We start from the raw sequence: 15,122 nt of genomic DNA on the forward strand, positions 1-15,122 counted from the left end.
TCCCACTCGTCCTTCAGAAGGTCAGAGGGCTGTGTGACTCATCTGTCAAAACCTGAGTGGTTTCTCATCTGGGCACAGACTGGGTTGAAACCCACTTGGCTTCAGCAAGGCCACAGCATCGGGGGCCCCCGTTCCATCTGTAGGGTCTCTCCTCACTGATGAGGTGTCAGGGATGCACATGGGAAGCAGTGCTAAGAAATGGAGATGACTGTGCAGGGATCCAGGGCACTGAGAGAGGTTCACAGTGCTTCTGTGAGGCAGAGAAATAGTAACTTGCCCAAGACCTTTTCACACTTTTCTCAGCAGCAGGATTGGGGTGCACCAGTGGTGGACACACAAAGCATGAAAGGAGTTGTATGCAGTTGTGTGAAAGTCCAATTCCGGTTGTTTTTTCCTGAAGAATTATTACTTCCCATTTTTCCAACAGAAATCCAAGGATGGAAATGGGAAAAAGTCTTTTGAAATATTTCTTTTATTAATTTCCCAGCATTCCCCATTAAAAGCAGACGCAACACTGTCTCTCTCTGAATAAGTCAAATCATTCTAAAGTAGCGTTTTAAGATAATAAAGTTGCCATCGATTGTACCATTGCGAGCTTAAGGATAATTGCTCTCAAAGGTTGCAGTATGTGGAAGGAACCAGCTGGGAACCGAGAGTCTGCTGAGTGCCCAGCTCTTGCTGTGGGATGGCAAAGAATTGCTCTGTGTGGAGGGGGCTGAATCGCTCTGAGCAGGGATTGAAGCAGGGGCAGCCCGCTTCTGGACCCCTGTGGTGATCATTTTTCTCATGGTCTCCTCATTGGTCCATCTGCCTCTGGCCATTCTCACTGCTTCTTACTATGGTGGAGCAGTGCAAAAACAGCCCCAACACGGCTGCTTCCCTTCCTACTCTGCACCCTTGTATTGGGAACACAAAAGAGTTGGCAGAAGTGGGTGATTACCCCAGGTTGCTGCACTGATGCCCAGGGGGCCCTGCCTAAACCCGTCCTTTCCCTGGGCTCGCCCATCCCACCTCAATCAGTCGCAAGCGAGCAGACACTGAGTGTGGGGTGCTTGCTTGTCAAACTGTCAGTTGCGAATGTCTGTTATTTCTAGAAAGCCTGAAACGCCTGCAGCTCTGTTCTCTTTACGTATGAATGAGTGTTTTACCTTCATCACTGAATGTCAATTGCAACCAACATAGATCAGTAGTAAAATCTAATATTTTCCAGAGAAAAAGAAGGGATTGATGAGAACATCTTTATCTTCTGGTCTTTGTTCCCCTGAAATTTCATCCCCAGAGGTTTGTTAGGGAGCATTTGCTGGATGTGGAATCGGGGCGCCTGCTTTCTGACCCACAGCCTGTTCTGCTTGCGTTTCTTCAGGTCTTCGTGGACTCCGCGTGGGAATCACATTGAGTCCAACAGGGATGACTGCACGGTTGCTTTGATCTACACTGTGCACCTGAAGAAGTCGGGCTTTGTCGTGTTTGAGTACCAGTACATTGACAACAACATCTTCTTTGAGTTTTTTGTAAGGGGTGTTATGCTCACCATTAGCTGAAGAATCAGTGCTAGGAAAGGCCCTGCGCAGCATGCCTGTTGGAAGCCACCCGTTGACACTCTGAGTGTCTCTCCTTCCACCAGGCTGAGCTAAATACGAAGCTCCTTTGATGTGGAGTCAGGCTGTGTGCTCTTCTCGCCCTGCTGTCATCCCCAGTCTCTCAAGGTCTCCAAGGCTTCAGTGCCCCAAATGCAGCAGCGGTGCGACCTGGAGCCCTGCCCGGTGCTGCCTCCTCAGGTCTGCCACCTTGGCACGTATACAGACAAAGAAAGAAGAAGCCCCACTTACTGCGCTCCTCACCCAGTGTGTGCTGCTGCAGAAGTGCAGGACTTCTGGTTTAATCTAAAGGGACCAGGCGGGGCTCATTCAATTGCATGGTTCCCGTAAATCCAGCAGGGGTCCTGCACTTACTCCCAGGCACATGCCCTATGATTGCAGCTGGAGTGGTCTGTTGCACAATACAAGGCTTTGTTTGCCCTGAAATGATGACTGATCAAGTTTTAAAGCATGATGCCTGTGCTTAACATTAATCATGTGGGTCTACAGGGACCAGGTTTGTTTCTGAGAACTGGCAGGGGGGGGCAGCCCCCTACTCCAGACCTTACCTTGAATGTGAACTTGCTAGAGATGGTTTTTAGGCATGGCAGTATGAGTGCCCCCCACCATATAAAGCAGTGCAGGAAAAATATTGCAATTTCATTTGACTGAGTTGATTATGGATCACTGAAATAATACATGTACATTTTGTACTATATGCAACAATGCACTATATTAATGTAGTTGTTGTGGTTCACTTTGGTTGAACATAGATTAACCAGATGCCTGATGTTTCCTTGGTTTTTTTGCACAGATACAAAATGATCAGTGCCAGGAGATGGACACCACCAGTGATAAGTGGGTGAAATTAACGGATAACGGCGAATGGGGCTCCCACTCTGTGAGTACAGCTTTGTGCCTCTTGGCGCATAGGTGTATCATCAATAAGGAGGGAGTGCTCTGCTGTGTCAGCAGTCACAGGCTGGCTGCTTCTCATGGGCTGGGGAGGGTCACCAGGCTCTTCGATGCAAGCTGGCAACAGAGTGGAATGGGATTGCCCTGACCCACCTTTGCAGGGCCTGCCGCCACTTCTCATGATGGTCTCCTGGTGCAAATCTCATGCACTTCCACAAGGCATGTGGCAGCCCAGCATGGCGCTTGTGGGCAGATCTCCAAGTAGAACCTTTCCAGGGGGAAATTGTGTGCCCCTGACAGAGGAATGAGGAAAGACTTCCAGGGGGACTTCAGGACCTCGAGTTGGAAGCTCACGGCAGAGAAACAAGTCAGGCTCCACTCCCTGACATGCCTACCATTGCAACAGGATTTAGCTTCTGGAGAAGATGGATCAGAAGGCTTGATGAAGGGCAGGGGGGTCTGACTCAGCATAGCTCAAGATTAATGGAGGGGAACATTCTTATTAACAGTCTACAGTATGACTTGTCAGCGACAACAGTCTTGAGTCAGGCTGTTTGAGTAACATGGCATTTGCCCTAATAATGCAAAATCCCAAAGGTGCGACTTCAAGATAATATCGCAGCTTGGCCTCAGGCATGTGACCTTTCTATTTACACACCTATATCTTATCAGTTACTGTAATACTTGGGCTGAGTAAACAGGGTGCAACTTCTCCTCAGAATAGTTTCTTTTTGTCTGGGGCTTGGAGAAACTCTGAGCTGTCCCTGTGTTTGATTGAGAGGCTGTTTGCTCAGTGGTCCTTCAGATGAGTAACAAAAAATAGGTGAGAGCTCTCAGAAGTGCTGGTGTTGGCCTCAGGAGATTGGCACACCTGCTCTCTTTGACCCCTTGGGATGGACAGACAGAGCGAGCCATCGTCTTGGAGCTGGTGGCTGCAACACTGCAAGCAGCTCAACTGGTAGAATGTGAGGATTCTCCGAGAGGAGGGGGGTGGGGATCTGGTTCAGCACTTTCACATTTCAGGGTGAACTTTCCATGTCGTCCTGTCTCCCAGCAAGCTCTGCACTTTGCAGAAAAATCTGGGGCCTCTGTCTGGACACACCCTCAGATCCTGCAGATTGTTGGCTGGGTCTTTTTGGTCTCATAGTTGTCTTGCATGAATGGAGAGTGTGCCCAATGGGTGTCTTGTATTGCTGCCCCCCATCTGACCCATAGCACAGAAGGGCACAATGGATTGTGCCTCCCCTTCCTGTCCATCTGGCAGAGCAGTCCCACTTGCTTTGTGTCGACGTGTGGCTGGAACATGCAATTATGGATGCCATCTGGGTAACTGACCATATGATGGCCAACGGCAGTCAGGTGGGGTTATTTATAAAGATGGTTTGGAAACCTCAACCAGTTCAAAATCCTGCTGCTTGGATGCTGGGGGGTGGGGTGGGGGTTGCCTTGCAGCAAGTGAGTGCAGCACCCATCTGAAGTCACAGATGATTCCAGTGCCCAGTCTGTTTTTGGGCTCTGTTCAGGATGTGGGTGCTGCACCTCAGTCTACACATTCTGGACTCAGACAGCAGTGACCCTCAGAGCCCACTTTGCCCACTGCTTGCGTTTCGCGATCAGCCTCAGAAGCCCTTCTCTCTGGCCTTTCCTGCCCTGGCAGAGGTTGGCCTGGCAGGCACCTGTTTTCTGTGTTGGCACCTGGCCTTTGGGACCCTGTCTCCAGACACCTCCCACATGAGCTCCCCGAAACTGTTGAAAGAGCAGTGAAAACACTTTGCCAGGCTGTTAATGTGTGATTTTATCACTGGCTGTCCTCCTCTGTTTTTCAAATTTCAGTTTGCTATATCATTTGATGTTTTAACCGTCGCTTTGATTATTTGCTGCACTTGCTGCTGCCATTCAGAGGGTTTTTAAGGTGGACTGAAACTGTTTTGGATAAATACATGCGTGCACATTGGATCTGATGTGCGTAGGCTGCACTGGCCCACTCTGTCTCCATGGGGATTTTAATTTTGTCTAAGGAATTTTATTTCCCCCTCCCTTTCTGCAGTGCTGGGGAGGTGCTTGTGCTCTCACTCCCTTCCATATGAGGAACTGCAGGGGTGGGGGGGGCAGTAGGAGCCAGTCTGATTTGGCCCATAATGAGCCTCATCCTGGACTGCTGATCTTGGGATGGGAAGGTGTAGCTCCAACTCAGAATAGGTCCCTTCTCGGCTTTGAAACTTAGCCCCCCCCATTTCCTTTTACAATCTGGGGAAGAGAAGGAGAGGCAGTGGAGGCAAGAGGCCAGGCAGAGATGGGCACCCCTGGCAGCATCTACTTCCTGACAGCCCAGTCTTGAACTGCCCAGCGCTTGGGGCTGCAGTGGTGCAGAAAATGGCTGCTGTTGCATTCAGCGCCCCAGGCAGCTGCCACCCCTTTTGTCCCCTTCCCCCGGGTAAAACAAGTGGTCCCACAATGGGGCTACTCAGTTGGATGATGGCCTGAGGGTTGGTGTAGAGTTCAGAGCAGACAGCCCAGTGCAGAGGCTGCAGATCTGGTGGAGCAAAGCTCCACTGGTCGCACCTCCCTCCAGCTTCCCGCCCTGGCACGCCTCCTCCCTGCCCTTCCTCGGCCCCAAAACGACTCCTCCCCGCCTCCCCCGCCTCCCTCTCGGCTGCCCAGCAGTCCATGTGCCTGCCAAGCAGTGCAGCTCCGGTGCTCCACTGGTGCTTGGCCAGTGCTCACCAGCACTAGGGCTGCATATGTGCCTTACGGCCCGTTTGCAACAGTGTGCACTGGCGGTAAGCTGGTGCGCACTGTTTAGGGTTGGACTCTGAGGCAAGTGCTTCAGTCGTCCTCATGGTTGGGCTGGCACTGAGGAAACTTCTGACTGCAATCCACCTGTGTGGCTATTGCCTGGTCTTTTTCATTTGCGTTAATATGAGATTTGTATCACTTTTTTTGTAGGTAACATTGAAATCAGGTACTAACATATTGTACTGGAGGACGACAGGGATTCTTATGGGCTCTCAGGTGGTGAAGCCCGTGTTGGTGAAGAACATCACAATCGAAGGTATCGAAGGTGGCTGTTTTAAGTGCTTGTTGTGTGACAGCTTTTGAATGACCTCTGACAGGACTTCATATTCCTGAATAGTTAAAATCATTTAATGGTAAATATTTAGTTTAAGCATCTATAGGCCACTTTTAAAAGAACGTTTAATGTACATGCACATTTGCTTATGTAGAAAATACGACAATTTTAATATAAAATAAAAAATACTGAGAAGACCTCACAAGCAGGTCATGAATAACACCCCCCCCCCCAATGTGGACAGGGCGTGTGGATGGAGCCATATGAAGAATAAGTTTTTCAAATCTTTCTTAAAAAGAAGCAAAAAGGAAACAGGCTACAATCTTATACTCACTTTCCTGGGAGGGAGCCCCATAGTATGCGTTACTTCTGAGTAGATGTGCATAGCATTGCGCTATTCAGCTCTACTGGGGAGTCAGACTTGTTTCGTTTGAAGAACACTTATTTCTTTTCTCTCTTCCTCTTATTCAGCCTTTTCTGTATTTGCAAAATGAAATTTCATTTTATAAGTTATGTATGAAATTGCACAAGAAACATTTGTATGGAATGTTTCAGTTACAAGTTAAATAGTGACGCCTGCTGGCTACAGCCAGATTTGCAGGGAGGCAAAGCCCAGTTCTGGCCTTTCTGTTGCTGCTTTCTGACATGTCACTGTCTCCAAGAAAGACAGGGTCCTACTTTGCCTCAGGATTTTCAATCATGATCTGACATGTCTACCATTTTTTTACCATTTATCCTGTTTTTGGAGACATTTTAGATGTGTGTGTGTGTGTGTGTGTGTGTGTGTGTGATGGGCAGCTGGAGACCAGATTCTGGCCAGCCCCGTCTCCTGTAGAGACCCCCACAGGCTTGGTGGCCAACCACACAAGTCAGACAACAATTGGAAACAACCCTTAAAGCCCTTTTAAGAGATTTGCCAGACACCAAGAGTAAACCAGCTCCTTGGAGGCTAAAGGCAAATGGTGTCATACGAGTGAAAGAATGGAAATCAGTCCTCAGAGCCAAGAGGCACGCTCAATATTTCGATAGTTTCTCTGCCTCAGAAACGGCTGCATATGTCTGAAGAGACCCATGGGCAGCCTATGGGGGAACTTAAATATTTTTTACTTACTTCCTGCAGGCTGTCTGATTGCGCCCCCCCCCCCCCAGACAGTGCAGCCCCTGTTGGCGTGACTGCAGGTGATAACATTGGGCAGTAGGGTCTGTACCAGTCTGAAGTCTGATAACTCTCTCCTGGGAGGAAGCCCCATTGAACTCTGACTTACTTCTGAGTAGGAATAGGCTTTTCCTCTCAGTATGGCAGGCGGGCAGCAGGCATTGAACCACTGATTTATCTTCCTGTTTTCTTGACTTGCCCCAAAGCACAGTTCTTCTGCCAAGCAACCCTCGGAATTCACTTACTCTGTCGCTGTCACTGATGGAAGGCTCATTTGCTTTCCTGTTCAGCTCCGCCTCTGGCTTCAGTGGGACCATCCGCAGCTAGTCATCAACACTTCTCTAGTTGTTTTGCATGAACCAGGCAAGAGTGCTCAGCGCTGGGCACTCTCAGATTGCGTTTCTGTGTCACGTTTGCTCCTGCCCTGCCTCCAAGGAACTCGGGTGATTTCTAGCAACCTTTTAGCCATAGTGGGCCGAGAGGCAGTGACTGGCCAAGCCATCCAAGCAGCATTCTGTCTGAACTAAGCTGCTTTGCCTGCTGCACGCTGCTGCTCCGCCATAGGAACTGCCTGCTGAATTGCTCTGCTTGTCTCTGCTTTTGCTTTCAGGAGTGGCATACACCTCCGAGTGCTTCCCCTGCAAGCCTGGCACATTCGGCAGCATGCTGGGTTCTTCTACCTGCCAGGTCTGCCCTCGAGATACCTACTCAGAAAAGGGTGCCAAGGAGTGCATTAAATGTCAGGAGGAAACGTCTTATGCAGGTACGTTGAATATACCACCTGGAACATGAAGGTTGTGCCTATTTCAGTGTTTCCCAAATGTGGGCCATGACCCACCAGTGGGTCCCAACCAGATTGTTGGTGAGTTGTGAAAATAACAAACTGATAGCTAACAAGGAAAATGTCTTGAACCCTATGGAAAGTGAAAGCCACATATGCATGTTTGCTCATGGATAGATTACCATGCCTCAGTCCACTTCACAGGGCAGGCCAAGAGGAGCACAGCATGCCTGAATCGCCCACTTTTCCCAGATAAATCTTTATCCTAAGCATGTTGCAAAAACAAAAATAAATTAAAAAGTGCATTTCCCATGACTTTTTAGATCTATTGGTAAGTGACTCAGAGTGACTGCAGGATATTAAATTTATTGTCATCTACAATGCAACATTCGGATAATGTTTGGGCACCAGGAAGGTTTTGCACATAAGTTGTGCTGTCTCGGTGCTCATGGACTTCCCTGCAGAGGGAGTTCCACAATGCTGGGCTTTTACTGGAAGAAGCTGATGTGGAAAGGAAAGTCTCCTTTCCTCCAGACTCCAGGGTGGCGGTTGAGGGCCTGGAGCGCTGTCTGGAAGCAGTGAGGATCTGGATGGGGGCCAACAAGCTGAAATTAAATCCGGATAAGACAGAGGCTCTCCTGGTTCGGAAAACCTCGATGCAGGTGCTGGACTATCGGCTTGCTCTGAATGGGGTTGCACTCCCTCTGAAGGAGCAGGTCCGCAGCTTGGGGGTCCACCTGGATTCGCAGCTGCTCCTGGATTCCCAGGTGGTGGCTGTGGCTAGGGGGGCCTTCATTCAGCTTCAGCTGGTGCGCCAGCTGTGGCCGTACTTGGATCGGGCAGACCTGGCCACGGTGATCCATGCCACGGTGACATCGAGGTTGGATTATTGTAATGCGCTTTATGTGGGGCTGCCCCTGAAGACGGTTTGGAAACTGCAATTAGTGCAGAATGCGGCGGCCCGTGTGGTCACTGGAGCTAGGCGGTTTGACTCTGTCAGCCCGCTTCTCCGGGGGCTGCATTGGCTGCCCATTCATTTCTGGGCCCAATTCAAGGTGCTGGTTTTGACCTTTAAAGCCCTATACTGCTCTGGGCCAGGGTATCTCAGTGATCGCCTACTTCCGTACAATCCAGTTCGTCCTCTTAGGTCATCAGAGAAGGCCTTTTTACAAGTGCCGCCGCCTAAGGAGGTACGTGGGGCGGCGGCAAGAAATAGGGCCTTCTCAGTAGTGGCACCAACATTATGGAATTCCCTTCCCCTTGACTTGAGAATGGCTCCCTCTCTTGAGACTTTTTGGCGAGGCCTGAAGACATTTTTGTTTAAAGAAGCCTTCTGAGTGCATGGCCTTTTTAAATATCTTTTCTGTATCTTTTTAGTATTTTTACAGGCCTGATTCCTCTGATTTGCTACGTTTTGCTCTTTTTATCTGACTTTTTATCTGACCATGGTTTTTATGGGTATATGTTAATGTGTTTTTAATATGTTTTTATTTGTGGTGAAATTATGTTTTTAATCTGTTTTTAATATGTTGTGAGCCGCCCTGGGTCCCTTTGGGGAGAAGGGCGGCATATAAATAAAGTTTAATAATAATAATAATAATAATAATAATAATAATAATAATAATAATAATAATAATAATGTGCAAGGTCTTGGATAAGCCATACTGATTCCCCTGGTTTCATTGTTCGTTTCCCTTTTAGATGAAGGCTCAAGCCAGTGCACAGAGCGTCCTCCATGTTCCAGGAAGGACTTCTTCCAAACCCACACACCCTGTGACCGGGATGGGAAGGTGAGAGACGGCGCTTCTCTCCTTCCCCGGCTCCATTCCAGAAGAGGCTTCACTCTGCTGAGCAAAGTATTTGTGCTCAAGTGGTTTGCACCAAGAAGGGGATCATAAGCCCGGAGTGGCCTTTCTGCCTACTCCGTTGAGTACCTCTGTGGCCATCTGTGAAATGGCAAGTTTTCCTGTCCACGATGAAATCTGCTTCTCTTTGCCCATGCACAAAGTCCTGACCAGCAAAACACATCCAAGCAGAAGTGCTGTCAGATGCAGAGCCATTGAGAGTATAATGATATCACAGCCTCTGATTCTGCAGCCCTCTTGTCCTTCTTGTTGGACTTCCATCTCAGAGGTCTCTGTGCAGGGGCATGCAAGCTATCCCAGAGCGAATCTGTATTTTCAGTTCAGTTCTCATTTTCCTAGGGCTGCTGCTTCTTAAGCATATCCAGCACAAACACCTGACAGCCAAAGGTTTTCAAGTTGCAGGCAATATTTGATGGTATCTGATTTGCAGGTTGATTTGCCACAGAATGTAGTGCATCTTTTGTCCATTTCAATTTCAAAAACCTTCATTAGGCATAAACAAACAAACAAACAAGCCAAATGAAAAGACAAGCACACAGGCATCAATGTGAGAGGCAATGTAAGCAGACTCAGCCACTAAGAAGTTGAAATTTTCTGCATCTTCTGTTCACTTGCTCATGCCTCCGAGCGCAGCGAGCAAGTTTCAGATTAGTGCCTGAAGATAATTTTGTTTAGGAAGAAATGTAATTAGCCTCTGGAACTCAGTCTGTGTGCCACACTATGTGGTGATAGAGCCTGGCCTAGAAGCCTTTAGAAGGGATCAGGAGGACATTGATCAGAAGGGATCAGAAGGGATTTAGAAAGACAGAGTGGATAGAGAGATGCTCTTTTCCCTCTCGCATAACACCAGAAGCAGGGGACATCCACAAAAGCTGAGTGGTGGGAGAGTTAGGAAAGACAGAAGAAATTATTTCTTTACCAGCATTTGGTTGGTTTGTGGAACACTTTGCCACAAGAAGTAGTTATGGCATCTTGCCTGGATGCCTTTAAGGGGACTGGACAAATTTTTGGAGGAGGAGTTCATTACAGGTTACAAGTCATAGTAGGTATGTGCAAGCTCTTGGTTTTAGAGGCAGGCTGCCTCTGATTGCCAGATGCAGGGGAGGGCACCAGGACGCAGGTTGTGTCTGTTGTCTTGTGTGCTCCCTGGGGCATTGGTGGGCCACTGTGAGATACAGGAAGCTGGACTAGATGGGCCTGTGGCCTGATCCAGTGGGGCTCTTCTTATGTTCTTATGTTCTTAAGGGGATTGGACAGATTTCTGGAGAAAAAGTCCATCACAGGCTACAAGCCATGATAAGCATGTACAGCCACTTGTTTTTAGGAGAATAAAATTTTGAATTTCCAGAATGTTTCCAAGACCTTATTTGAGCTCACCTTTCCACCCTGCCTCTAAGAGAAACCTTGGAGGTCCTTTAAAGGGGAGCACATTGTCAATTTAGTGTTTAATTTTTATCACTGGGGGTAAAAATGCAATACATTTGCAATCTGTCTGTTCTTGTGTCCATTGTCTTTGGCTACTGTTGGTGCGAAACTACATTTAAGTACTGCTTGGCCCTGCATATGTGTGTTTGGCTTAAAGAATGCCAATGAAAAGGGGGCTGGATTAGGGCTATGGCATGCGGGGAAGCGACAGGTGACTGGCACTGGGAAAGCACTTCCTTGATCTTCAGACCTCACAAAAATTACTTTATGGATGCCCTTCTCTCAGATGAAGATGCCCACATTCTGAGCTTGTGTACGTAGGCCCCACTAACGGACCTCCAGTGAGTCAGGACCAGCAAGAGGTGAAAGTGCAGTTGTGGAATGTCCTCTCTGGAGAATTTAGGTCCGCTCCCCTGTTTTCTGTCTTTAGACAGATGCTGAAGACATTCCTATTTGGAAAACTTTAAACTTTGCTCTTTGAAATTTCTTCTGCTAATTAGATATTTTGCTATTTATTCTAATTGTTTTGGTGTGTTTTCAATTGTTTTTAATGCTCTGTATTGTATAAGCTGTCAGAGATTTCGATACTTTTAATGAGTAGGGATAAATGAACGAAATACAGCTGTTTCCTCTTCATTCTGTATCTTTGTTGTTTCAGACTCAGATCATGTACAAATGGGTGGAGCCCAAGATCTGCAGGGAGGGTGTTCCTGAGGCAGTGACGCTTCCTGCTTCTGGAGAGAGGCAGGACTGCCCCCCTTGCAACCCCGGCTTCTACAACAATGGCTCGTCCTTCTGTACCCCTTGTCCCAGGGACACCTTTTCTGATGGAACGCAGGGTAGGAGGACCTGTTATCACTAAAACTCTGTAATGGCAATTAATTGGTGGTTCAAACTGAGCTGGAGGCACACAGTCTTTCTGCTCAGCATCTGAAGGTGCAGGTGTCAGTGTCCGTGCTGCATAATCACCCATCGTAAACAGATTGACAGGATCTTCTGGGCAGTGCTTTGCGACAGCGGAAGACGCATCTGCTGTTGCAAAATGCACAGTGTGGCAGCACTCCCAGTCCTTTGCCGGAGTCGCCTACAGCAGGCAAGGAAATGGAGGAGCAGGGGGAGGTGAGGAATGGGGTGTGGGGAGGCTGTGGGAACGGTGGTGGTGTATCCCGGATCCTGCCCCCTCTTTTTGCAGCGCTCCTGCTCCCTTTCTCTCCTCAGACTTTTGCCAGCAAAATTGCTGGCACAGGTCCAAGGAGGCCCATTGCAGAGCCAGAGGCTTGTGGAGGGGTAAGTGGATTTAAATCTGCTTTCCCCTCTGAAATATCCCGACTGGCCCCCCCCCCCCCGGGCTTAATACAGTGCACTCATTTTGGTGCAGCTGCACCTCAGGGAGGGGAGAGGATAGGACTGGGCTCTTGGTATTGTTCCTTCAACCTGCAAATCCTGTTGAACCAGAGATGTCGGGGGTTCCCAAGAAACGCGTGACCAGCAAGAGCAGCAATCAGGGCCAGCTGGGCACCTGAGGCAGCTCACCAAGCGCTGCCTCTTACCTGGGAATGTGCCAGCCCCCATTCCTCCAGCAGTCCAGTCCACTGCTCTCTTACCTTCCCCCCCCCCCAGAATTCCATTTTCGTCTCCCTCTTCCTTTTCCTGTCTCAGGAATGGGGGGAGGAGGAGAATCAGCAGAGGCCAGCAGATGGGTGGAAGAGGCCGTCCCCTGCCATTCTGCCGCCTGAGGCTGCTGCCTCAGTTGCCGCAGGGATGGGTCGGCCTGGCACAAGTCCTTCTCTCATTCCACTTCCGTTTTGAAAGAGTTTCTTTTCTTTAAGCCGCTTCTCCAGAGGGAGCTACAAAGGGAGCCTCAGAGCACTGCAGCCCTGACCGCTCCCTCTTCTCCATGCTGGGCCTGGCTGTGCTTAGAATGACTTTGCTTCACCAGGTGTTCATGATGTGATCTTGTTTTCTACCCACAGAGATGCCTTCAGTGGTTATCTTGGAAGGCCAGCAAATAGAGGAGACTCGTCTGGTCTCCTTCCACTGCCGGCTTGGTCCTCACAGTGTCTGTCTGGTGCCTTCTCACACAGAGTGACTTGATCAAAATGTCTAACCTGAAGAAGTTGGACACTACTGAGTGCTCTTCCCAAATTTTGCATTCATTTCTGACATGGAGAACCTCCTGTTCATTTGAACTTGTTTATTGTCTCATCCGATAATGGTGCAGTTTTATACCAACTTATTTTTACATATCCGTGCCTTTCTTCTTCTCTGTTTCTCCTGGAAGACTGCAAGCCCTGCCCTGCTGGCACCGAACCAGCCCTGGGGTTAGAATACAAATGGTGGAATGTGCTCCCTTCCAATATGAGGACTTCCTGCTTCAGTGTGACAAATTCAAAGTGTGATGGGATGAATGGTGAGCTCATCTTTCTCAGTCTCTTACTTGAGCATTTCCTCTGGTTTCTCGGTCTTGAAACCTGATATGGTGCAGTGGTGGCTGGATTGGGCCCGGGTGGGGGCAGGATAGACTGCACTGGTGTGCACTGTGTCCACCAACATGGTTCCACATGATCTGGCACCATCAACACAGCTGGACACATGTCCCCTTACCCCGAGGAGACCTTCCACCTGCTAAATTCCCCCCACAGGATGCAGCATAGTGCATATTGATGCTGTTGGGGAGCTTAGGTAGGACTGGGTTGCCTGTTTGTTGCGTTTTTTGTTGTAAGTACTCTTTTCATTGCATGCCACTTGTGAATTTTTTTTAAATAGGAAAGTAACTTAAATTAATAAATACATTAAAGTGATGTGATGATGTGATATCAGGCACCTGAAACAGCTCTCTAGAAATACTAAGTGTTGTTGTTGTTGTTGTTACTGATTTTTCTACATGCTTATTTTTACTGTTGGCCAGTTAGCACTTTGCTCAGTTGGTCTCAGTTTATAGTTGTCATTGGTGAGTCTACCAGCTCTAGTTAGAACTGAGTTACACACTCAGGAAAAATACAGTCCTAATCTCTTGGGACAGTATCAGCTTCAGAATTCAGCTCTCTCTCTCTCACACACATCATGCAATGTAAATGCTCCTCCCCCTAGAAACCTAGCATGTTAGGCTGAAGGACTCTAACACAGCTTCCTGCCTGGACCATGGAAACATACAGTTCCCCACTTGCATTCTGAAACAGTGGAGTCCTAGGAGGGCCATCAAATGCTTTTCAACAATGGGTGGATTCGCTCTCAGAAAGGTTGGCAAGAGGCAAGATAATCCCTTTTGCTAAGACACTTAGCTTGGAGATTTTATGAGTGTCATGTGGTTATATTCTTTATGGGTCTGGTCTAGCAGTGAGAAGGTTTCTCTGCAATGAAGAACACACGAGTTGCTTTTTTGTTGTGTCACAGAAAACACACTGAAAACAGAGGACACTGGTGTCTTTTCCTGACTTTAAACTTGTTCTTTAGGCTGTGAGAAGGAAAGGAAAACAAAACAAAGCAAAACAAGCAAACCAGCCCAGCTGCAGTGGAGTGCTTTGATGCGAGCCAGTTTACTCTCATGGAACTCCTCTCATTGCCTAAACAAATGAACTTGGGTAGTCTGCACAGTGTCTCTTCCTGCGCAAGGAGCCCTTGCTCTGGAGGAAGGAAGCCTGTTGATCCTGCCCGTTGGATCCCCCAGTTGATGGATCTGGATTTTTTCAGTGATTTAGTTTCGTGTAGTTTTTTCTTGAATTGCAAGATTGCCTGTTTCTGAGGGTTTACAGGAGTTTTCCTTTTGCAGGTTGGGAAGTTGCTGGCGACCACATCCGAAGTGGAGCAGGGGGTTCAGACAACGATTATCTCATTGTGAATCTTCACACACCAGGATTTAAGTAAGGAAGGATTCCGTGTCTGTGACGTGGCTCGTCTTTCTACAGTGTCGGTTTTGAATAATATTCCACAATAGCTCATGAGGAAGATTAAGATAACAGTCGTGGAGTTGAGATCTTGTGAGAACCACATGGGTTAGGTCTGTGCAGGCCTGCAGCACTGGATGCTGAGACTCTCAGGAAGTGTCAGTGGGTCCTGTGTGAACTTTCTGGTTTGCAATTGGGAAACGTGATCCAACACACATATTTATAGGCTACTTTTCAGCAAAACAAATTTACAAAATGGCAAAATAAATGAAAAGATGGTTCCCTGTCCTGAAAGACTCAGCATCTTACAAAAGAGTTGCTAGAGAAGACTGTTCTGGCTGTTGTTGTCCTCACTTTGCTAAATGCCAATGAATCACTGCTTAAAGGTGAGACCCCCAGGAATAAAGCACACGCGACATTTAAAGAGCCTTTTGGACAGATACATTTCC

The 15,122-nt window shown here is 48.1% G+C and overlaps 1 protein-coding gene across 1 annotated transcript in view; it reads left to right on the forward strand.

Moving 5' to 3' along the window:
• ELAPOR2 (endosome-lysosome associated apoptosis and autophagy regulator family member 2) overlaps positions 1-15,122 on the forward strand; it is a 33,195-nt gene that overhangs the window by 3,828 nt on the left and 14,245 nt on the right. The window contains exons 3-10 of the mRNA XM_066633556.1: positions 1,364-1,511; positions 2,392-2,478; positions 5,439-5,544; positions 7,329-7,481; positions 9,201-9,289; positions 11,448-11,628; positions 13,071-13,199; positions 14,559-14,649. Coding sequence (XP_066489653.1) covers positions 1,364-1,511; positions 2,392-2,478; positions 5,439-5,544; positions 7,329-7,481; positions 9,201-9,289; positions 11,448-11,628; positions 13,071-13,199; positions 14,559-14,649 — 984 coding nt within the window. The remainder of the gene's footprint in view (positions 1-1,363; positions 1,512-2,391; positions 2,479-5,438; positions 5,545-7,328; positions 7,482-9,200; positions 9,290-11,447; positions 11,629-13,070; positions 13,200-14,558; positions 14,650-15,122) is intronic.

The sequence above is a fragment of the Tiliqua scincoides genome, chromosome 7 (genome assembly GCF_035046505.1).
Source record: "Tiliqua scincoides isolate rTilSci1 chromosome 7, rTilSci1.hap2, whole genome shotgun sequence".
Classification (NCBI taxonomy): domain Eukaryota; kingdom Metazoa; phylum Chordata; class Lepidosauria; order Squamata; family Scincidae; genus Tiliqua; species Tiliqua scincoides.